This window comes from Bos indicus x Bos taurus, chromosome 21, assembly GCF_003369695.1.
Source record: "Bos indicus x Bos taurus breed Angus x Brahman F1 hybrid chromosome 21, Bos_hybrid_MaternalHap_v2.0, whole genome shotgun sequence".
Lineage (NCBI taxonomy): Eukaryota > Metazoa > Chordata > Mammalia > Artiodactyla > Bovidae > Bos > Bos indicus x Bos taurus.
The window spans coordinates 65,784,875-65,808,829 of NC_040096.1; the positions used below are offsets into that span (position 1 = coordinate 65,784,875).

A 23,955-nucleotide genomic window follows, 5' to 3' on the forward strand; every position below is an offset into this window, starting at 1 on the left:
GAAGAGCTGCTGGCTTCCACCCCTTCCCAGGGGACAGGAATGCACGATTGGCTTTATTTACAAAGGGCCATACCCAATCCTCCTAACCCCCAGTCCCCAATTCGTCCTTAGGAGGATTAGCTGCAGGCGCTTCATCAGCGTTAGCCTTTGGTACTTGAAGAGTGGTTATCCCTGCTGTGTTCGCTGTATTTATGACGAATCATACAGGGACATCCAGTTTTTCAGTATCAAATACTGCTCTGGAGGGCTTCCCCGACAGCATCCCACCTTCCAGGAGGAGGTCTTGGTTTTCGTGCCCACCCGAGGTATGTACGTGGCTGGTGGATCACAGTGCAGGCGCATCCTTTAAGATGCTCGTCACTCGTTGGCCCCGAGACTGGAATCTAACCTAGGCAGGAGGTGGCTGCCTAGTAGGGCTGTGATTTCTGGAAGGGATGTTGTCATTGATTCCGAACCCATCTGAAAGATTGACCCGAGAATCTCGTTCACACAGAACACCTGCCACCTGTCCCAAGAGAACCAGCTGCTGCTGCTGCTAAGTTGCGTCAGTCGTGTCCGACCCTGTGTGACCCCAGAGACGGCAGCCCACCAGGCTCCCGTCCCTGGGATTCTCTAGGCAAGAACACTGGAGTGGAATGCCATTTCCTTCTCCAGTGCATGAAAGTCAAAAGTGAAAGTGAAGTTGCTCAGTCGTGTCCAACTCTTAGCGACCCCATGGACTGTAGCCCACCAGGCTCCTCCATCCATGAGATTTCCCAGGCAAGAGTACTGGAGTGGGGTGCCACTGTCTTCTCCCAAGAGAACCAGACCTTTTATAAAATGAATTCCTGGAGACCATGCTCTATGACGATGTGGGGTGATACCGTCTGATAACCTAACTGGTCATCCTTATGGTATTTGCTCCAGGAAAGACTTTGTGATGGTCCACTCTTGCCCAGGAAGGCGTTCTGGAAGCAGTGCCAACCTCGGGAAGACGTGCTGGCACGGCATCTTTCCTGTACACGTGGAGAGTGAGTTGAGCAGAGTCTCATTTTTGTCTCTGGTGGGTCGCACTTGGCTTCCTTTCCCATAAGACTCAGCCCTTTGGATAATTGCTTTGTGGAAGGGATGTCTGCTTGGACTGTGATACTTTTTCAACAGGGCTCTTTCTCTGCATTGTCAGATTCTCTTGTAATGACTGTAACCACTTTGCCAATGAACTTTCCATCAGTTGATCAATCAATGAGGAACGTCATTCCACAAATCCTGAGCGAGCATACTATCTTCTAGATGATTCTAGACCTTAGTTGGGTCCACTCAGCTGGGGGTAGAGCAGTGAGCACGATAAAGTCCTTATTCCCGTGAACTTGACAATCTGGTGGGAGAGATGGGCGATCGAAGCCAAGTGATATCATTCTATCCACTGTAGAGTTATGAAGGAAAGGAAAGCAGGCTAAGCTGTGAGGAAGAGGCACAGATAGAATAGACATTTATGTTAAATACAGGGTCTAGGAAAGTCTCTCTGGGGAGGGGAAATGGAAATGAAGTAGGTTTGGGAGTCAGATTTTCGGGAGAAGCTTGTGGCACATGAAAGCTCTCCAGCATCTTTGAGGAACAGCAGAAGGAAGGTGGGGCTGGCCTGGCCTGTGGGTGAAAGAGGCAGCCCCTGAGGCTCGGGCACCTCCAGACTTTATTCTGAGTGTGGTGGAAACTGTGGGTGGATTCTGAGTGGGGAGGGAGGTGTGGTCTGCATTGAAATGGTCACTCTGACCACAAGGGTGCTGATAGAGAGCCCACATGGATGGCTATTGTACTGATCTGAGTTGCTGATGGCAGCTAGGGAGAGAACGGGAGTCTCCACATGAAGAACATAGGAGGTCCCACAGGTGGAGCCAGCAGACCCAGGGATGGGTTGGATGAGCCCAGCCAGGGTCAGGAGTGACAAAGTGGGGGCAGGGGATGAACCCGAGGGTCTACAGGTGTGACCACTGCTGAAATGGGGCTCTGGAGTGAGTCAGCAGGTTCCCAGGAGCTTTGGGAGAAGTTATCATTACCAGTATTGCCAAGATCCAAGCGGAGGCAGTGACCATGGGGCTTGAGGGTCAGGTGGGATGTTGGCAGAGGTAACTGGAGGTGAGGCAGCCTCCAGGCCAATGCTAGAGAGCTGGGGACAGCATCACTGGGTGGGCATTGCCAGGAAGGAGGTCGGGAGGTGTTCCGGGGGGAGGATGGTGAACCAGAAGGAGGACCTGGGTGGCTGTGATCCAGGTAGTGGGCAGTGAAGTCTGAAGCAAATGCTGTGAGCTGAGATTTTAAAAGGAAAAGAGGAGAAGAATGGTCTGGAGGTGAGGCTGAGCCGGGAGGCCATCTGTCTACTGCGAGCCTCCAGTGTAGGAGGTGGCGGGGTGCAGATAGCCCTCGGTGGTGGACAGTGAATCCCTCCGGAGAAGTGAGGACCTGGTGATGAGTCACGGTCCCAAATGTGGAAGGGCTGTGGGGTGTGGGCACTGGGTGGTCAGTCTGGGAAACTGAACCCAGTCCTGCTGGCCTCAGGTTGTTGGGGGGAAGGTGGTGACCTCTGATGCCAGCTTTCTGGGAATTGTGTTCCTGGGTGGTTCATCGGGATGAGACAAGCAGTGGGATGGCGGGGTGGGAAGGGAGTTGGGGTCTCCCGGGGTCTTCTGAGGGGACCTCAGGGCCCAGGGCTGGGCAGACTCTCCAGGAGCCCCCCATGGTGGCTCTTCTGGAACTCCCCTCATCTGGTAGACCCCACAAGTCCCATGAAGGAGCTTGGCTGGTGCTTCAATTGCTTGATAGAGAACCAAGTGTGCTGTGCTGAGATGTCCAAGGTCCCTATTCTGAAAGCCCAGGGTCCACACCCACACGGAGGGTCCTGAGCTGGGACAAGCTGGCACTGCGAAGCCCCTCTCTCCTCGTTTCTGAGCCCTGCCCCCGAAGACTCGGGAATGCCATCACCGCTCCAGGGATGGGGCAGGCAGGGCATCAGCCCCGCTCCAGGGAGGTAAGTGGCCAGCCGCCGGCACCCCAGTGTGTTTTCGGGATGCGCGTCGTCCACCTCACTAACGCTCCGTGTCCCGTCTGCCCGCAGGACTGCGGTCGGAGGCGGCGCCCCTCGGAGGAGTGGAAGGGGCCCCTGCTCTGTCTTGCCTCTGCCTTTCTGTGGTACTTGAAGAGAAGTTGTTCGTGGTGGATTCGCTTTACTTATGACGAATCATTCACGGACAACACTTTTTTCAGTACCAAATACTACCTCTAAGGATGCCCACCCCGGATGGGACGGCCACTCCGGAAGAGAAGACTCCGTGCTCTTCGTGGAAGACGCGACTGGCTGGCCGGCTGGCCGGGGCCGTGGGCTTGTCCAAGCTGTAAGTCCTCTGGGCCCCTCGCCTGGGTGTCCTCCTGCAGGAGGCCTTCCCAAGGGCCGCTGCACCTCTGGGGAAACAGCTGTGGTTTTCTCACCAGTGTCACCTCACGCGACGTCGAGGAGCGGCTTCCTGGGCCCCAGGCCATCTTCCCGAGGAGACCCTGGTGTCAGCGCCACTCAGGGTGTGTGACTGGTTGACCAGAGTGGCCAGCACTCGGTTCACCCTCTGGGCCACCTAGTCACCAACCCTCAGCACCAGCCCCACCTGCCTGGGAGACGCGGAGGAGGTCCTGCCGACTTTGGGGACAGCGGTGGACGTGCGCTGGCGGCTGCTCTGTGGATTCGGACAACCATGGCAGGGAGGGCACATGGACTTAAAAGTGATGAGTCGTGGTGGTGGCATCCGTGTCACTGCCACAGCCTCCTTGAAGTGCTCCTGGGACAATGCGTTGCTTTCCACTGAGGGACCAGAAGCCAGTGGCCAGCTTCTGTTGGGGGTGTGTGACTGTTCCCTGAATACATACTTATTGATTAGATCTTGTACCTGATCCTCTAACTCCTGGCCTCCCATCTCTCCACAGAAGGGTCCACAGAGGTGATGCTCACGTGGGGAAGTAGCCACGGTGCAACCGTCACAGGATTCGAGGGGCTACCATGATGGGCTGACGTGACGACGGCAGTGAGACAGCAGCCCTCCTGGTCCAGGAGGACGAGCGGGAGTCACCCCTGCTTAGGGTAAGTGTGTCTCGGGTGAGCATGCAATGAACGTGCTCGCATGTCACTCGGCCCACTACCCAAGATTGTTCCACCACTTCCTTACAGGCAGCTACCTTGGCAGGACAGGCAATGGATTTCTCACAAGTGTTCACTTATGGTACTTGAAGAGAGGCTGGCCGTGATGAATTCGATTCATCAAAGCGAGTCATACACGGCTCTCCTCTCTTTTAGTGTCAAATTCTGCCTCGGAGGGCTTCCCAGGCCAGTGCTGCTTCCAAGGTAGGTGCCTGGATGGCTGAGCCCACGTGTGCTTTCCTGAGGATGCCTGCTTTACTGACGCTAACCCCTGCTCACCCTGAGGCAACTTCCTGGGGTGCTGTCAACTTTAGGACAAGCAAGCGAGGCTGCAGGAATGCCCTAATTTAAAATATTATATATATATATATTACAATACACATGGCTAACCTAGAAGGGGCGCCTAGAAGCATCTTTCATGAGTCAGCTCTCAGAATAGAGGTGAGACCAGGAGACTGTGTGGCCCCTGGTTTCCTAATCCTCTGTAGCCTCACACCCTCCAGGGACCTCCTCTAGAGTGAGGCCAGGTTTACCAAGGAGGCAGTGGTTTCCCTGTCCTTGCAAACGCGTGGTCTTTCGAGAGCTCTTGGCTTCCCTGGCGATGTCTCGCGTGCGGCTGCCCTCTTTGCACTGCTCCGTGTTGCTTGCATGGCCACCCAAGTGCGGGAAGTGGCATTGCTGTCCACTGGAATCCTGGGTTGGTGAAGCAGGGGCATGGATTTGACCTGGGACTGACCCAGCTGGTCCGCTCATCCTCACCCTCAGGATCCTGTCCGTCCCAGTGGCCACCCCCAGGCTGCCCGGGCCGTGTGGATGCGGGAACACCACCAGCAGCACTGCCTCACGGTACTTGGAGGGAGGTTGTCCGTGGTGAGTTCGCATTATTTAATGATGCCCAATACGTGGTCGATCTCTTTTCGGTATCACATTGCACCGGGCATCTACTCAGAGTTCATGGGGACTCCAGGGAAGACACACTCATGTGGGTTCCACGCCAGTATACCTGAACATGCAGTTGGCCCTGGAACTACCAGACAGGTGCCGCCAGCATCCCTATCATTCAGTCAATCCATGGATGACCATGTGATTTAGGTTTAAGACCCAAGTGATTGGGGCAATAGGGATGTCCATGATGCTTCTGGGGATTCTGGCTTTTCTAAAAGAAAAACAAACCAAAACCCAGTGGATAGTTCCCTTCTGTTTTAGTATTATATCTTGTCCTGGAGTGGAGGACCTCTGAGCCATGCTGGCAAAGTCACGGTGGGGGAACCAGTATTAGTATATTTTCTGGGCTAAGAAGGGACAAATCATCGTATCTGTTGACCTGGAAGTCCTACCAAATTTGAGGGCAGAGGGCAGTGCTAGTTTCCATTTCTTGTTTTTCATTTAAGAATGACTAATTATTTTACATTGTTACCATACATATAAAAAAGGGTTGCAAAGAATTGGACATAAAAATGACACATACTTAACAGTAAAAATTCAAGCAGTGTGGGAAAATATAAGTAAAAAAGGGAGATAATATCCAATCTCTGCAACCCAGAAGTAACCATCAGGGCTTTAGAAATTTCTAAATACTTGCCCGAGCATATATCCAAATAGAAAGATAGACAAAGTGAGACACAAATATTTTACCAATATGTAATTTTTGTTAAAATGTTAACTGTAGTTTTACTGAAGTTTTTTGTTAAAAACGTCAACCACCATTTTAACACAAAGAATATGCTTAAGAAAATTAGAAGAATTAATAAATATTTCTTGCTCTTCTGAAAGAAGTACTAATTTCTAAAAGATCCGTATAAGATTAAGAAAAATCATTGTGTAAAACATGAAATAGTTGGGATCATTACATATTTTTTAACTGTTTTAATTTCACTCGAGGTTCTGAAAGATAAGGAAATCAGCTCTACCTCCTGCTTTTTTTAAAGCTATACTGTACAATATAATTTTCTCATTATAAATATTTGCATTGTGTTCTATAATCACAATTCTTATAGATGTTAAATCATTGTTCTATATTTAAATGGATTCATTGCTGACAATTAGTGTTTTTCCCCCCTTAAACTAAACCTTTCTTCCTAAGTTTTAATTCCTATCTCAGAATAATTGCTTTTAATTTTAATTCATATCAGAATAACTGTTTCATCAAGAATGGCTCATTAACACTGCTCAGTCCTTGCACGTCTGGGGATACCTGCCTCTTGTTTATATCCACAAGGGACAACTTAGCTAGGCATAACATTCCTAGTCTACTTTTTTTCCCCTCGGAACTTTGTAGATGCTGCTCCATTGTCTTCTGCACTTAGTATCATAATAGCTTTTAAACTATGAATTCTCTACACACCTCTTGCTTAGCTAGATACACATCCTGTGGACCTTCATACACTTTGTTAGAAAGGCTTTGGGTCACTGTCTTCTGTGAGGTCTTCATCTCTGAGAATGTCTAACCATGACTGTTACACTTGTACTCATCTGCTTGTTTTTTTCATACTCTTCTATGCTTTTCAGTTCTTTTTACACTTAGACATTTTGACAATACTTACAGTTCATTTCTCTCAGGTTTAAGGGTGTAAGTGCTAGTCTTTGGTGAGTTGGTTGACTCAGAATAATACTTTCCTTCACGGGTTCTGTAACTCTTTTCTGTGAGGTTATCATCAGGGGGATTAATGTTTGTGTGGTTTGTTGTGCCCTTGACAACACTGTGGTTCTGCATTTGGGTTTGTGTGGCATCAGGCTTCCAACAGTCAGGACTCATTTGTTGGCCTCAGGAGCCCCATACCTTATATCTGGTATAAATCCTCGCCACATCTTGGTCCAGGAACTTGGCTTCTCACAGGAGAGCACATTCTACCCACAACTTGCATGGAAATAAACTCTCTTGTCCTCTCTCTAGGCCAGGAGAGCATTTTCTGACTCTCTTTCCCATCCCAGCCCTCCACCTCTTTCCATCCCTATGTCGCATGGCCTGTTCCTGTTTGGACATTAAGACTAAAGACCCGCTAAGCCTCTAGTGCAGCATCCTTTAGATCCCTTGGTCCAGATTTCTCTCTTCATTGACAGCAGGTTTCCCTTTTATTCTTTACAGCTGTGCATTTATCAATTGATTTTGGCCTTGATTTCATTTTATCCATCATTTCTTTTTGTGTGTGGAGGAGAGGGTTCTCTATTGGCTCTTTTGTAGGATCTGACTCAGTCACTCTCTTTCTTCATCAGTTTTTCTGAATCATATCCCTTCTTGATGAGTCAAGTTAGCTCCTTTTTCATTTCAAGGATGTCTTCTTCTAGTATTTCTAGAAGTACTTTTCTGTTCCGTGTGTTGGTCTTGTCTTAGGTTAAATGGTCATTTATTATTTCATTGGCGGCTGGAGAAGGGAAAAACCTATGATCTGGCCCCATGCTGCCACTTTTCATTTGGAAGACTCATTATTGTCATTTGCACTCTGCATTTATCTGTTTAACATGAATTACACCCAGATTCCCCCTTCTCAGTATCCTCTTCCACCTTGGCAGGATGCCTCATTATAGCGCCACCTTCTGGGATGTACATGGAGTCAGTACCATTTGCTAGGTATGTGAATTTATTTTAACAGGGGAGGATTTTTTTCATCATATTCCTGCTGGTCTAGTAACCCTAAGTATGCATTTTATCCTTAGGGAGACTTCTTGGAAGTAACCCACCTTTAGAGATGAGGTCACAACTCTGAGGTCAGTGCCATACACCTTGGTATATAATAAAGTTTGTGTCCCATGGTGTCGGTTTCTTTATGAGCAGTATTGCAAACTCAGCTTCTTTGGAATGAACTCCAGCTTTGGAGGGCTTCCTGGACACGAGGTGTAAGTGAGAAAAGGACCACTGCTGTCAGCCTGGATGCAAATGTGAAATGAGGCTGTGTTCCGTGCTATGATAAAAAATGAACTCTTATCCCTTGGTCTCTCCACCATGCAATACCCTTGAAAGTGCTTCTTAGATATCCTGTCAAACAGGCAAAGGTGTTGATGTCTGGGCTACTTCAGGGTCTAGGATGGGACGGTTGAATGAACTCGGGTATGTTTCACTCATGACCCTTTCTACCAGTTTGTTAACACTCAGTATTCCCTCTGTCCTTAGGACTTTCTGGAGGAGGCCAGCTTTGAAGAAGAGACCCTGGCACCTGGTTAGTGCTAATCTGCGGAACTTGAAGATAGGTTATCCGTGTAGCCTTCGCTTTACTTGTGACGAATCATACACGGTTCACCTATTTTTTAGTACCAAATCCCGCCTGGGAGAGCTTCTTCCTGGGGGCCGAGCCCCCCCACTTCAGGGCGCAGGACCTTGGAGTCAGCGCCTCTCCATGGTAAGTGCAGGGACTGTTGATCACAGCTGGATGGCAGCGCATTCGGTCTCCTGGTCCTCATCGTGTGCATGTGTGAGACTATCCACAGGAAGATGCCTGGAAGTGGTGCCAACATGAAGCAAGAAGTGGGCTTTTCTTACCAGAGATGCTTGGTGGTACTTGAAGAGAGGTCTTCCATGGTGCATTCGCTTTATTCTTTGACGAATCATACATGGTTGACCTTTTTTTAGGTATCAAATCTGGCCCTAAAGCACCCGGCAACTAGAGTCGATGTCCGCACACCTGGATGGATGGTTGAGCTGAATGTGTGCATGTCGCCCCACGTGTGGGTCACCCGTGTTCGCTCACTCCCGTGTGTCATCCACCTCTGGGGTACTGCTGGTCCACAATGCCGACTTCCCCAAGGAAGCAGTACTTCCATTGCAGATCCACTTCCTGTCTGACAGGAAGTCATCCCCGTGCCGCTCTCTTTGTGTACAACGTGATGCTTTGCTCCTCTCGGTTGCAGTGTGTCCTTCCTGAATGGCTCCCCAGAAAGGGTGCTAATTCCAAGGAAGGGGCAGGAGGGTCCATGCCTGTTTCCTTGACAGTGTGTTGCCAGCATCTTCACTGTTGGTATCCCATCCGTCCTCAGGCCCGATGTCCAGGACACGCCGGAAGCCAGCATCCGAGTCGGGTACTCGAATGGAGGTTGTCCATGGTGTGTTCATTTTATTTATGATGAGTATTACATGGCCAATCTCCTTTCAGTACTAAATTCTTCATGGGAAGACATCACAAGTGGAAGTTTCAGCAAAGGCCTCTCCAGGGTAAGGAAGCCAACCATTTAACCATGATGAGTGCTTGATATGTGGCCCATGCCACTTTGCCCAGAATTCCCAGGAATGATGCTGACTTTCTAGGTGAGACCTTGGTTGTCCTGCCTTCCTTGAAGACTCACTGGTGAATAAAACATCTTTGATAAACCTCTTTTTAGGTATGAGGTCACCTTGGATATGACACACCTTGTAGGGAAAGGGCCTTCTGCATTATCCCAAGAGGCTGAATGAGTAGAAGGCGCATACTTTATTTATGCAATGTGTTACTACCCCTAACGTATCTTTATCCTCAGGGTGACCTCTGGGAATCAAACCCAGCAATGGGGAGATGGTGGTGTGTTTGTGGGGGTTGGATGGGTTTCCTCCACAGGGAGAATCAACGGAATCTGAAGATAAGTTTCCATGGCTTGATTCATGTATTCCTCGCGCAAGATAAGAGTCAGTAACACATTTATTAATACCTTATGTTTGCTAGCTACGTGATCTTGAGGTTACCTGATGTGTCACCGCTCTGTGCCTCAGTTTATTCATCTGTAAGATGGGGTTAATGCCCACTCATAGGGTAGGTAAAAAACTCAATCATGTGCAAAGGGTGTAGACGGTGTCTGGCACATAGTCAAGCTGAAAAAGCACTGGTTCTTGTGACGATCACCAACATTATGATATTGTTATTACACCTTAGATCTTCCTTTCTTGTCCCCTCACCCACTAGACTGTGCTTCCTAGAGGCAGAGTCTTTGCTTACCTACTGCTGTGTCCCCAGCTGCACTCAGTGAAGGCGGTGTTGGGTGAGTGAATCAATGGCAGGTGACATATTTTCTCCACGAAATGCCCTCCTGGAGGCCTCCTGCGCAGAAGAGTGAAAGAAGGACAGTGGTGAGTCCATGTCTTCCTGGTGACAAGGCCTCCTTGCCCTTGCAGTCCTGCCCACCTTGAAGGAAAGTCGCTGGTCTTTAGGTCAGGATCCTGCGAGCTTGGCGCTAGACAGACCCTGCCTTGGTCACAACACTTACAGAGAATGTTAAACAGCTGCTCCCTTCTCTGTTCAGTTGCAGCTCAGGGACCCCTTGGAGGAGATGCTGGCCTTGGTAGGACCTTGCTGTCTGCGCCTCTCCAGGGTAAGGGACCACATGCTGCCCCAAGCCTGGGCCAAACTCGTGACCTGTGAGCTCGTGACCTCATCCACCACTCAGGCCTGGCCTAAGCCAGCTTGGGGGCCCATCCCTCCCCACAGTGCCATTAGAGCTGGCACATGATACCCTCCCATATGGGAAGAAAGCAAAAACAAGTATGTTTCGATCACATGCAAAGGGTCCCCTGGATGTAGGGCCAGCCTCCAGAGATAGAATAGTTGGGATCAGTACCCCGCTAGATGCCCACCCGGGTGGACATGCACAGCTAGACCCTGGAGACAGTGCTGCCTCTTCTGAAGAGGTATCTTGGTGCTCTGGCCCTGCTGACGTTTGATCCTTGAGCAGAGGTTGCCCTTGGTGAATTCGCTTTATTTATGTTGAATCACACAAAGGCAACTTTTGTTTGAGTATCAAATCCTGCTTGGCATGGCTTCTGGGACCCAGTGGCAAGCTCAGGGTCTACACCTCTCCCTTGATCAAGAACAGACAGTGGTGATGTGGGTCACTCAGGGCCCCGAAGGAGGGTGTCAGTGCTGAATCTGCTTCAGTTCTTACCTCGGACCCTCTGTGATCTCCTTTATATCTTACCGCTGACCCCAAAGACCTTCTGCCTCTCTGCAGGTACTCTGATCTTGTGACTAGGCACAAGTTTGCCCCAGGAAATTTTAGAGGCCATAGCTCCCCATCCTCTGTTTCTTCCTCTCTCTCTTTCCATCTCCTCACCACTGTTCTCAATTTTCTCCTGGGTTATGAAATTAATAGAGGCTATCAATGTTTCATCTCATCTGCATTAAACGAGTAATAAAAGTAATCAACACAAAATAAAATTAAAAACAGCCAAAATAGCACACAGCAAAGCAGAACGTGTTCAACAGACTACAAATTGGCAGAATCCAATTTTCCTGACCGCGTGTCAGCTACCGCATTTAACCTGGGGAAACAGAACCCTGTAGACACAGCGGCCACATGATGAATTGATAGTGGCAGCCATGCTAGATGGTGAGATTTGACGTCGACAGAAGCAAGTTGAGGAAATCAAATCTTCATTCAAATTTTTAAATGGAAAAGAATTGATCCTAATGAAAATGATTTGGAGAATGTAACAAGGGAAATAAAAGAAATGAAAACAGTTCAACAGCGAAGCCAGGAAAGCTAAACTGGGAATTGGATTAGTTTAATGGAATTCAGTCTGAAAAACAAGTTTTTATGGAAATCAATGTTGGTATAATTCTCATTAAGATGGTTAAATTCACATGTATTTGGATGGGAATCAATGGGGTCAGTAGGAAGACGGGGTCAGATCTCAGCATCCTTTATGCACCTTTCTTTCTTTCTCACATCTGCCCAGAAAGCTTTCCAGAGTGACGTGCTGACTTGGGGGTGACATGCTGGTAAAGTGGGTGCATGTTGTCCCCAGAGTAGGTGCCATCATGGGGACACATCTCACCTGGTCACCCTTGTGCTCTCCTTCCATCCCCTTGTGGGGCTCTGAGTGACAGGCTGAGTCTAGAAGTGAGAAGTTCCTTGGTCAGTGGGGTCTGGTCCTTCAGGACCACTGTACCCAGTACTGCTGAACACAGAGGAGGGCTGTGACATCCCCAGGTGCGGTGCTTCCTAGGGTCCCGGTGTGGCCACCTTTCAGGGCTCCGTGCTGGCCCCACAGACATGCTCTGCATTGGTGCTGAATGCCACATGGTCACAAAGGCTGAGCCTTATTTGGGAGGTGGTTCTGGAGTTGATGCTTCTGGGGTCAAAACCACTGCCTGGGACGTGAAAGAAAAGATTGTCCTTTGCGGGCAGGCCTCCCAGATGATCAACACGGCATGGTGGGTCTCTTTCCAGAACAATCCCCAGCTCGGAGTATTTGCAGAAGCTATGCTACCCACAGGAGGTGGCCAGCAGCCGGAGCCCTCTCCCGGGTAGGTGCAGGGGTGCGGCCCCAGGACATGCCCCGGAGGTACTGTTGATGTATGTCATCTGGCCCGCTAGCCATCAATGTCCAGACGGTCCCCATGAGCCCTTCCGGGAGGTGGTGCCAGCCCTGGGAAAGTCTCAGAAGTGCAGGTCAGTATCCGTGACTCCTGAAGGGCACCTGCCCGTAATATGTTTTCTCTCTTTAGGACAGACCTTGTGTGGCTGGCCTCTTGCTCCAACCGTAGCAAGACCCACGGGGTTTTCTGAAATTGTGCCAACGTCAGGGAAAGGATTCTGCTGTCGGTCCCACTCCAAAGTTCAAAAAATGGGTGGTGGGCACAGAATCCGGCCTCTGCTTGTGGCATACGTCGTCTGCTCCCCAACCCTCAGGGGCCAGCCCATGACTGGGGGGCGGATTCCGAGCATATTCAACTCTGGGAAAGTCTGCAGTTCTGATGACAGTTGCCTTGTTTTGAAGAGCAGTCATCTGTGGTTCATCTGCTTGTTTCCGTTCTCTCTCTTTCTCCCCTTTGTCTTTGGTGTTTCACTTGATTTGTGTATGAGGCTAATCAAAGGGTCAACTGGTTTCTCCATTTTAAATCACCCACTGAAGGATGCTGGGGTGGCACCCCACCCCACCCCCCGCGTGGGCCAGAGGCAGTGTTGGTGGGAGCTCGGAGAGTGCAGCTGTGGGTGTCAGGGTCAGGCACACGCACAGCACCTCACTGAGCTCCTTCCAAAGCAACGTCTTCCAAGGGGAGCCCCTGTGCCGGGGGTTGGGGGTGGGCGCCCGGAGTCACCCTCTCTGGGTTCTGGGGCTGGAGAGTTGGCCCCACAGGGTTTCGTCTCTGTTAACTCTGGTCAGGGTCCGCTCCACCTGCAGACTGCCCAAGGGTGGGATGGCTGGGGGAAAGAAGCATTCTCAGATATCCATGGATGCTCGTGGGCAGCCCCCGGGGCACTGTGCCCAAGCGTGGGCACCTCTCTGCAGGATAAGATTCCACCTGGGTCTCTCGCTTACCTTCCAGGGATGCATTGGGAGGGTTGGCCTTAGACTTGGGAGGGTTCCTGCTGAGGGTGATGTCTGCAGCATTCAAGCTGCCCCGGAGTGGGGAGGGTCGTCTGGAAGCTCAGCCACCTTGAAGCATCCGACTTAGTCCACGCGTCCGAGCCTCTCCATGGTACGCGGGGAGAGGTTACCCGAGCAACTTTGCATCTGGACGACGAATGTTGCTCGGTGAACCCCTTTTCGGTATCAAAATCCATCAGAGAGGCCATCTGGGAGGCACCTCGGGGAAGAACGTCAGTACCGGCAACCACTCTGGGGTACAGGACGGATGGTCGACCAGTTGGAAAGTAATTGTTTCTAATGTACTTCACCTGGTCCACTAGCTGTCCGTACCCACTGCAGCCTGCAGGGCCCACAGGCCGGGGCAAGTCACTGGCTCCTCAGCTCAGCATCTCTCCTGGTACCTGAAGGGAGATCGACCGTGTTATATTCGCTTTATTGACTTCGAATAATACATGGTTGATCTTTTCTCAGTATCAAATCTCACCTTGGAGGAACGCTTGTTGACGAAGCCCATGTTGGGGTGAGAATGGGGTGGGGGCTTCCCATGTCAGTGCCTGGGCGGGGTGCCCAGATGGAGGCCACGTTCTTGAGGGGAGGGGGGCAGTGCCTGGCTGTGTCCTTTCCCTGCCTCCTCTCACCTGTGGCATCTGATCCACCCTCAGGACGGCTCCTGGGAGGCCAGCATCCTTGGTGCACACCTGCAGTCTGTGGAGTAGGCGCCACTTTGGGTACTTGAGGAGAGGTTGTCTGTGATGAGTTCGCTTTATTAATGACGAATATAACACAGATGGCCTGTTTTCAGTACCACCCACCCCTCGTGCGCAGGGCCAGGCCTGAAGCCCGCCCCATCCAGGGTATGTGAATGCATGGGCTCCGTATTCATCCTGCAAGAGTTTCCTGGAGGGCAGGCTGACTTTGGGAGGAGGCGGGGCTTGCCCGGGGAGGCTGATAATGAAGCATTTGCTTGGTGTGTGATGAACGGCTCGGATTCAGTCTCTTGTCCACGCCCAATGCCACTGAATCACAGGGGGGTCCCTGCAGGGCCCCCCCCCCCCCGCAACTGGCCCGCACCCGTCACTCTGCAAGGCCTCCCGCCTGGGGCGGACCCTGTGTATGGCCTGCGCCTGAGCATGTGTCCCGGCCGCTTCCCCTCGTATCCCAAAGCCCTGAGACGCAGAGGGACGACCCCCTTGGAGGAGAGCCCCAGGGCCGGCCTGTCTGCCTGCCATGCGTGCTGCTCCACTTGATGCTTGAGGAGAGGTTGCCCGTGGCCCGTTCGCATTCTTCATGACGCACAATACACGGTCGGCCTCTCTTCGATATCAAATCCCGCCTTGCATGCCTCCCGCACGCTCACCAGTGTCTGGTGTCCTCGAGGCCCAAGCACGTGCTGACTCATCTGTGGGCGGGGCCTTGGGTAAGGTTGTTGGGGGCGCTGGGGCGGGGTTGTAGGCGGGATTTCGAGGTCAGGGCGGGGTTGTGGGCGGGGCTGTGAAGTCGGGGCGGGGAAGTCTGGGGAAGCAGCCTCTGCAGTCAACCCTGTTCAGTGGTACCTGAAATAGGTTGCCTGTGAGGTGTTCACTTTTCTAAGCGATGAATATTATACAGTCAACCTCTTTCCGATATCGAATCCTACCTTGGAACCTCCGGTGCTGATTCCGAAGTCTCCATACAGGTTGACCTGGGGACTTGATGTAGGACAAGCCACCGGCTTGTTCATTTTCCAGCTGCATCCATTCTGGAGGGTTCCTGAGAGCAGCGCGGAGCGGACCCCCCGCCCAGCTTCCGCGGTCCCTGACTGCCGCACTGCCAGGGTGCTGGGCTGGGTTTACCTGCTGATTCTTCCTTCAAGTTGGCACCACCACCCCCACCCCACCCTGCCCAGACCCCGCAAGGCAGGATCACCCAGGGCGTGGGAAGGGTCCAGGGCCCCTGGAAAGGGGAGCACCTCCAAAGGATAACCTCGGGCTGTTTGGTATTTGTTATTTGCCTCCTGAGCTACCGGAAGCCCCTTCTGACATGGGCATCATTCCCACCCCCATGAAGCAACATCCTTAACCTCTGACATTTCCTCTCTGGGCATGCTTTCCCCCCCATTGGTTCCTCTTCTGGCCCATGGCACAGAGGGGTTGCCCCAGCTCCAGGAAGAGCAGCAATGACCACGCCAATGGAGCGTCAGGACTCTAAGTTCTACAGACACTCCTCCTTCTCATGAGGTCCTCATGCTCCCTCTCCAGGCCCCCAGGCACAACCCTGTCAGAGGGACCACCCTTTCTGGCCTGGACCACTACACAGACCCCCCCACATGGGTCTCCTTCCAGGCTCCCTTCTCCTCCTTTTGCCAGGGAGAACCTTCCAGAGTGTAGTCTGGCTCTCTCTGTCCTGCCCAGAGCCCCTCTTTGGCCACCCCCTGCCCTCATGCTGGGCTCCAAAACAGTAACTAGTGTCTCAGAGCCCCCAGACTGGCCCACCTCCCCTGCCTGCCACACTTTATGGTTTATCCCCCTTTTAGGTCCATCCATCTTTCTGATCGAGTTGAGTCCTAAGCATGCTCTTCATGCTCCTTTTTGGGGACCCTCAGCAGAGTCTCTTGCTTCCCCGTTCCCCCACCAATTGTTGCCCCCTTTCTAGAGCAGGGGTTTGGGATTCCAGAGGTGATGAAATGTCTCTTGTTGGCAAAGCTGTCTCTGACCACCCAGTCTGGCCCCTACCTCTTCCTAGCCACCTCTTTCATCATCCTGTTAACACTGTCTTCCTAGCTTATCTGAAATTACATGAAACTAAACTAAATGGATGTTAATATTTTCTTTCTCTCTCCCCCTTAGATTGTAAAATTTCTCAGGGCAGTTTTTTTTTTTCTGTCATGTTCCCTGCTGTGCCCCCAGTCCTAGGATCCAGGCCAGGACCAGAGTAGAGAAAAGGTGAGTGAGTGTTGATTGACTAACCGACTCCCTGAGGGCTGGGACCTTATCAAGTGAATCTCTAGGAAAGTGCCAAGGCACTCAAAAGATGTGGTGATAAGCATATGAATATAGTAATCGGTTTTTAGAATTTCTTCACATTTGTTAAAAGCTGTTTGATTTTCCATGTTTTTCTGCCCCTTGCAGGATGTCATTTGAGAGTCAGGGGTTTGCTGTTGGGTCTGGGCCCTTCTTTCCACTTTCTAGTGCCCCCAGGGCCCCAAAAGGAGTGATAAGCCCCAGTACAACCCCACACACCCCAATTGAGCCCCCTCCCCACTTTCTAGCCAACTCTCCAGCACCCAGAGCCAGGTGTTATGGGAACTACATCTGCAACAGGCTGGAGTGTAGTGTTGGGGCTAATATTTTATGCATGGAACTGAGAGAATGGGGACATTTGGAGATGAAAATTGTTGTTAACGCATCCACACATCTTTGGAATACATTAAATGTATGTAGGTGGATGGGAGGCAACATTAGCCTTTATTTAATAGCTCCAATGTAACCATCTCCACACCGCAACACAGCAGTAATGAGCACAGCCGCCTGAGCCCCCTCATCGCCCAGGCCGCCGCGCAGAGAAGCGTTGGGTACATTGCCACCACTCGCGAATTATGCATGAGACAAAGTGTCAGCCCAGGGTACCAGGCACTGGGCAGCGTGCGGCGTCCCACGTCACTCTAGACCCGAAGACGGGTGACCCTGCGCTGCTCGGTGCAGAATTTCATTAAAAGCCAAATTACTGGTTTATCTATTGTTTGAGGAGACGAGAAAATAAACAAAGGGCCTGTTTTCATCTGACAAACCGAATGAAAATGTCCGCACAGAGGCCAGCAGGAAAGGCACAGTGGGCCTCGGAGCCAGAGCGTCAGTGCCTTGGGGCCACCGCCCAGGCACTGTGTCAGTGAACCAGCTGTGGGTCCATACTCAGGGCCGCTCACTGCTTTCTGGTGCCTGTGTGGGCAAGGGCCCCCGCGGCCGCAAATGCTCTTTGCGCGATGACGTAGGCTCACTTTCCCCAACATTCAGCTGGCCATGCTTTTCACGGTTGTCCCTGCACCCACGTGGTAACTGCATTTAGTGCCGTTCCTCTCGGAATGGGGTGTTTGCAGTTGGGTGTAGTCCCTACCGCCTCTGGCCCAGAGGGTGGGCCACTCGCCCCTTGGGGAGACCAGGGCACGGTGGGGATCTGAATACCCAGGGCCCATGTGGAGCAGCTTCGAGCGCATTTGATGGCTCTGTTTGCCCCTAGGTGAGTACAGATCTAGTCAGAATGAGCACTCAGACCAGCCGTGGGGCTCTGCCGGGCGGGCTCGGCTCCCCCGTCTGTGCTCTCCCCAACCCTCACTTGCACCCCGAGTCACCAGGGTCAGCGCCTGGTGCAGCCCTGGGGACCCTCTCAGTCCTCATGGGCCTTTGAGGATGCAAAGCCCCGTAGCCCCAAGTCCCAGGGCTGAGTGGGACCCCTGAGTTTATTCCCCTTCTCTTCTGTCCCTCCACTCACATCCTCATACAGATAAGAAAACTGCGGTCCAAGGGGACAAAGTGCTTTGTCGTGGCTATTTTTCCCGAGGGTGGTCTCAGACTATGGGATCAAGACCCATCTCTGGCAAATAAGCTGTTTCCTTCTTATTGACAGGGGGTGACCCAGCACCCCAAGGCTATGAGAGGGAATCCCAGGTGGGACTCAGTACCTTGGTTCTCAAGGGGTTGTGTGTGGGGGTGTGTGACGTTGCTGCCTTGCCACAGAGCTTCTAGAAGCCAGGGCCCTCACTCTGCAGTGTCAGCTCAGCTCATAGTCAGTGGTCAGTGAATAGCTGGACTGAAGCTGCCCTCAGACAACAGTGCAAAGTAGGTAGTCAACCAGGGAGTGTGTTGAATCAGGTCTTTATTACCAGGAGGAAGCACACAGGAGGTGCGGGGAGGACGTTTGTGGAATGGATAAATAAAAGCGTGCTCTTTGAGGGAATAAAGAAGCAGAGAAACTGAAAAGAATCTAGGGAAGATGGACATAAATCTCCACCGAGTGCCACCAAGGCTCTGTAGTCGAGGCCTCTGAAAAGAGGCTGCAGAGGCTGAGGGGCCATTTGTCACAGTAGGGACAGGCTCAAGGGCCAAGAAGCAAGGGTGTGATGGAACCTTGTTCATCATTTTCACATTATCCTGGCGGCAATGGAGAGGAGCCCACGAGTGCACAGCCAAGCTGCCCCCCACCTGACAGAATGAGTGCCAGGCTGGGGTGGGGAAGGACCCTGAGGAAGTGCAGGCTGGGCTGGGGGAGTAGGCAGGCATCTCAGTGCCCACCTCATGCCCTTAGTGCTGCAGTATTGTTTTCATTTAGCCCAGTATGAGTCCCCTGGGCCCTGTTCCAATGCCACTTCCTACAGGAAGCCCTCCCAGATCCGCCAAGCCTGATCCATAGAAAATGTCAATCTGCAGTCAGATATCAGTCTTCTGAGTCTTTGATCAGCAGGTATCTCCTTGCAAAGCCTGCAAGCTCCATGGGAGCAGGGGCTGTGTCTGGTGTGGTCCCAGTGGGGCCCCTGTGCCTGGTTGGGAACTCAGCCCCGGGGGAGGCACCATATCATGCTCTTGGCCATGTCTGCCCTTTGCAGGCACTCTGGACCTGGCACCCGGCAGGTGCCTGGTGTGTAGACATCCCACGGGCCGAACCTTGGGTAGACCCCAAGCAAGAGCCAAGGGCGGAGCCAGAGCTGGCCACAAGGAGAACTTCTGCCTAGAAAAGTCTGACTGTGAGCTGAGGAGCCTGACCTGACCCTGGAGGCATTCTTTGGGTCTGGTAAGTGCCCATCAGAAGCACCAGTGGACTTCCATTGGGGCCTGGAACAGAGGTGGGGTCTGCCCAGGACACACAGGGTTCAGGGAGCCCACACTGTTAGGAGGGTCAGGACCACCTTACCCAGAGTAGCTCCTCTGGGCTTCAAACAGTGTTTGTTGAGTGACTGAATGGAATGGAGCCTCCTAAGTCCTCCCCGGAACACCCTGCCCTGGTTCACGCAGCCTTGCTCCAAGGAGAGGCCAACCCTGCGCCCTCTGGCTGTGGAAAAGGGAGGGAAGCCCCCCAGGGCAGGGCTGCAGTCAGCGTGTGGGGCCCTGATCAGGCTGAGCGCTGACTTGGGTGCCCCAAGCCCCCAGCCCGGGGTCCCGGGTCTCCCCGGGGGCAGGACGCTACCGAGAAGGTGCAGCAGAGTCCAGGGTGTAGGAAAAGCGGCCAGGAGACTGCTTTCCACCATCTGCGATATCTTCGTTTTCTCTAACACTCAAAAATAGTAGATGTTTCTGTTATGCTCTCTCGTTGGCAGGGGAGCGGCAGGGCCTGCCAAGGCCTGGGGGAGCCCGCCAGCCTGCGGAGTTTTACTGTACAAACAGTTGGGGAGGGGGTGTCTCTGCTAACTTGAAATCCCCCATCAGTAAACATGCCAATTTAAAGTGTAATTAACTCAGGCCGGAAAACATTCAGCTTTGGACTGCCTTTCACAGTTGACGTTGTTTTTCTTTTATTTATTTATCTCTTTACGGGTGTGGTGGTGTCTGTGGCAGGTTTCAGCCAGGAAAAATCGAAGAAGGGCTTGAGTGGGGAGGGGGCCTGGTTGGGAGAAGAAGCGATGGAAAGAAGGAAGGGGAGGCTGATCTGACACCCCCAGGGCCCTTGGGCCCGGTGTCTCCCTCTGCTTTCTGCCCAGGGCGGTGGGTGCCCAGGAAGGGAAACAGAGTCGGGAGTGGGGCAGGGGGCAGATCCCTGTACCAGCTGGGCCCAGTGATCTGGGAGTCCTGGGCCCTGTCCGGGACCCCGGGACGACACTGGGCTGGTGGTGGGGGTGCTGGGTCCCACCTGCTTTCTCTGACTCCATCTTGGAGTCTCAGCCCTTTCCTCTGCCTCTTGCTTCACAGGGCTGCGCCATGGTCCCCGCTGATGAACCAGGCGGAGGGCACCCATGCCCCAGCAGATCGATGCACAGCAACCTGCCTGCCACACCCAGGAAGCTGGGGGAGGCCCCTGCACCCCCCACCCCACCACCATTTGAAGGACCCAGACTGATATCCAGGGGGCCAGTCCTGCTGCAGATGGACAGGCCTTCACATGGACCCTGGGGAGGACCCTGTGGACTCAGGGGAGACAAACTCAAGGCCAGTAACCATGCCGTGTCCCACCAGATAGTGGGGCTTCTGGAAGGTGAAAATGCTGGCTAGAAGGATGTAACAATTCCTGCTCTTCCTCTTCAGATACTCTTCAAATACAGACCATTGAAATAATAAATACATGTTATCAAAATCTAAATGCACATGTGTGTGTCTGTATATTCCAAGACAGCATTTGTTAAGTGGAGGGTTTCAAAAGAAAGACCCTCTGCCTCTGGTAGGGCTTTTTCCCTACAGCCATCCCCATCCCCACCCTGAACAGAGCATCTTCCTGCAGTCCACTGCACGCGTGCCAGCTCACGTCCTGACATGAACCAGGCCACAGAAGGACAAGCTGCAGGTCTGAGACAGCGCCCGCGCCCCCACCCCACCGCCTCGCCCAGGCCCCGCTGCCAGCCCCCGCGAGCAGAGAGGCCAGGGCCCAGGGGCACAGCTGGTGCCCACGCCTCGCTCTGCCAGCCTCCGCCTGGTCACGACACAGCCGGGCTGACTCAGAAGCAGCCGCGAGCGGGAGCCTCACAAATTACATAATTACCTACGAAACCTGCCACTGCCGGTTCTCAGCCGGGAAGGACACGCTCCGGCCGGCGGGTGACTCATGCTGTTTTCTCCAGAGCCTCTCGCCTGCGCTCTGCCCACCACCTCGGTCTGGGCTGGGGGGACCATGGAGGCGAGGGGGGCAGCTTGGTTTTTTCCCCAGCTCTGCAGCAAAGGAGAGGCAGGCAGCCACCCTCTTGCCAAGGGTTTGGGTGGAGGGCCCCGTCTCCAGCCCCCCATTCTGTAGCCCCCACCATAGACCTCCAGATGGACAGCCCCTCATCTGACAGAGGCGAAACTGAGGTCCAGAGAGGTTGCTCTGACTAGTGTCAATGACCCCCACCACCACCACCCACCGCCCAGCTTAGACCTTTGGTCTAAGAGAAGCAGAAGACCTTTGATCTAGAGAAGCAGAAGATTCCCAGGGGAAGGGGCTGGAGGTTTGAGGGTCTACTCCGGCTGTGGTAGACCCTCAAACCTCCAGCCCCTTCCCCTGGGAATCTTCTGCTTCTCTAGAGTCCCTTGATGGGGGCAAACTCTACCTTTGGAAAAATATTTCCACTCTTGAAAGTGACTGTGACTTTGGGAAACAGGTATAAGTTGCCTTCTCAAGGGGAACTGGGTGTATACACCTGGCAAGGGATGCTGTGGTTTAGTCGCTAAAGTCGTGTCCGACTCCTTGGACTGTAGCCTACCAGGTTCCTCTGTCCATGGAATCCTCCAGGCAAGAATACTGGAGTGGGTTGCCACTTCCTTCTCCAGGGGATCTTTCCAGCCCAGGGATCGAATCTGTGTGTCTTGTGCTGGAGGTGATCTCCTGCATTGCAGGTGGTTTCTTTTACCAACTGAGCCACCAGGGACGCCCAGGGGATGCTGTAGGGGTGCTGTTCTTTCAAACGGAAAACCCGGTAGAGTGGGGTCTGGTGGGTGTGGGCCTCAGATGAGGACTTAGGCTCAAATCCAGCCTTTGTCACTTATTGTCACTGAGCCTCAGTTTCCTCATCTGCAAAATGGGCACCCATTCTGCTGATGGGGTGAGAGGGAAACAGGTTTTGAGTATATACTAAGTGCTGACTGGATCAGGTTCTCATTAGAGTGGGGGGCTCCCTCATGCTGAACCATGACTGGTTAGGGTCCCCAGGGATCCTGAAGTCACAGCAAGCCTGACTCACCCGGACCTGGAGACCACCTGCTCCTGATGGTCCAGGACCCTGTTACTACTGGCCACAGCACCCAGTTCTGGGCACTCCCCATCCGTCCCCCAGCTCCAGAGGTCACCTGCAAACAGAACCATGAGCAACAGGGCCCATTATGTTCAGAAACACATCCAGGTATGCAGCAGCAGGTCACAAGGGTGCTGAGGGTTCCCAGACAGATGTGCTGAGGGACTGGCTTCCTGGGGAAAAGCTTGGGGTGGGTATTCGGCCTCCCAGCCCGCCCTGCCTTCCTCATCATGACTGCCCTGGGGCTGGCCCACCATTCCAAGAGTGACACCGCCACCACCCTTACCTACTGTGCACCAGGCAAGAGCTGGGTGCCACATCCAAACCCATGGAGGAGGTCCGGGCAAACAAACGGCACAAATCTGGATGCAGAGCTTGTCAGGATCCTGGCTCCAAGTTAGCACTGGGAAGTCACTTGCCTGTACTGGGCCTCAGTCTTCTCATCTGTAAAATGGGTATAATTGAATCAGACTGTGACATCAAAGTCCCAAGAGTCCCTTCCTGTGCCATCACCCCACATGACCAGCCCAGCAAGCTCTAGGGTTACCATCCCCTTTGCCACCAAACTACACAGCCATAATTTCTACCCCTCCATCACCCAGGGAAGCCCAGCCTCAGCATTGGCAGGAGGTGGGACAGGGCAGGGCTCACCACCCACCCCTCCCTGGGATGCCTCACCTCCTCCCTGCTTCTGCTCCAGGCTCCCCTGCCTCTGCTCTCTGTCCCTTTGCTCTTTTTTTCCCAATGCACCATCAAGCCAGAACTGCCCATGGAAATTTCTAGAAGTTACCTAGGGGAATTGCAGCTCCCTAGAGGGAAGAGCTGGAAGCTGAGCATCACTGCTCATGAAGCTTTGGTCCTGGCAAAGGATGGGGAGAGGGCCTGTGGTCTGGGTCCAGCCCCTGTGGCTTGGGGGCTGGGCCTCTCCTCATCCCTTTCTGCAGCCCTTCATGGGACTCTGGTCCTCTCGGGGATGCTGGGGCCTCAGAGCGGCTCTGCTGGTTCCCTGGCATGCAGAGCACAGCCATTTCCTCAAGGCAGTGTGGCAAGAGCCCTAGGTCCCAGGCTCTGCACCCCAACTGCCTGAGTTCTTATCCCAGTTTAACACCGTGGTGCTACTTCATCTCTGTGGGCCTCAGTCTTCTTATCTGTCAAATGGAGCTGTTGCAAGGATTAGATGAATTAATCCGAGCAAGTGGATGAATATTAGCTGTGAGATGATTCTCTGTGCACTGTTTCTGAGACCCCTTGAGGTACCTAAGGCTCCTCCCTTTACTTTTGTGGGTCAGATGGTGGTGTCCTCCACTATTTATCCCCTCGCCAAGATCCCTGACATCTTGGGCCCTTGAACTGAGAGGTCATAATTTGATTCCCACGGAGGTCAACTTCTCAGCAGCCTTCAGACCTGACTCCCTCCAGGGACCCTCCTGTCCTGGCTTCTGGACCGTAGAGCCTGGAGTTGGGGAGGGGTGGCTGGAGGCTTGGACAAGAGGGACCAGAGATGGAATTCAAGCCAGGGGCATAGAGTTAGATGCTGGGGGACATGACTAGAACTCAGCACATGGCTTGGCCTTGGGGAGAAGCCAGAGAATCAGTGATGGAATGGAGAGCCCCTGGGCTTGGGAACCCTCATATGAATCTTATATA

General features: G+C 52.8%; 1 protein-coding gene and 1 long non-coding RNA gene across 16 annotated transcripts; both read left to right on the plus strand.

Moving 5' to 3' along the window:
- Positions 1 to 755: 755 nt before the first annotated feature.
- LOC113879690 lies at positions 756 to 14,481 on the plus strand. Of its 14 annotated transcripts, none has more exons than XM_027521371.1 (4): positions 756 to 4,360; positions 4,922 to 10,184; positions 10,358 to 10,426; positions 12,284 to 14,481. In XM_027521371.1, the coding sequence occupies exon 4, from the start codon at positions 12,408 to 12,410 to the stop codon at positions 13,407 to 13,409; it is 1,002 nt and encodes a 333-aa protein (XP_027377172.1). In that variant the 5' UTR covers positions 756 to 4,360; positions 4,922 to 10,184; positions 10,358 to 10,426; positions 12,284 to 12,407; the 3' UTR covers positions 13,410 to 14,481. The 14 variants fall into 14 exon arrangements, with proteins under 14 accessions (XP_027377172.1, XP_027377178.1, XP_027377177.1 ...); XM_027521377.1 differs by having other exon boundaries at positions 4,922 to 7,724; positions 7,811 to 7,861; positions 8,265 to 14,481; XM_027521376.1 differs by having other exon boundaries at positions 4,922 to 5,026; positions 7,667 to 7,724; positions 7,811 to 14,481.
- Positions 14,482 to 14,908: 427 nt separating this feature from the next.
- Positions 14,909 to 20,687, plus strand: LOC113879692. 2 transcript variants are annotated; one of them, XR_003507428.1, is made up of 3 exons: positions 14,910 to 16,348; positions 19,003 to 19,187; positions 20,300 to 20,687. It is a non-coding gene; the product is annotated as an uncharacterized LOC113879692 (long non-coding RNA). The 2 variants fall into 2 exon arrangements; XR_003507427.1 differs by having other exon boundaries at positions 14,909 to 19,187.
- Positions 20,688 to 23,955: the final 3,268 nt, after the last annotated feature.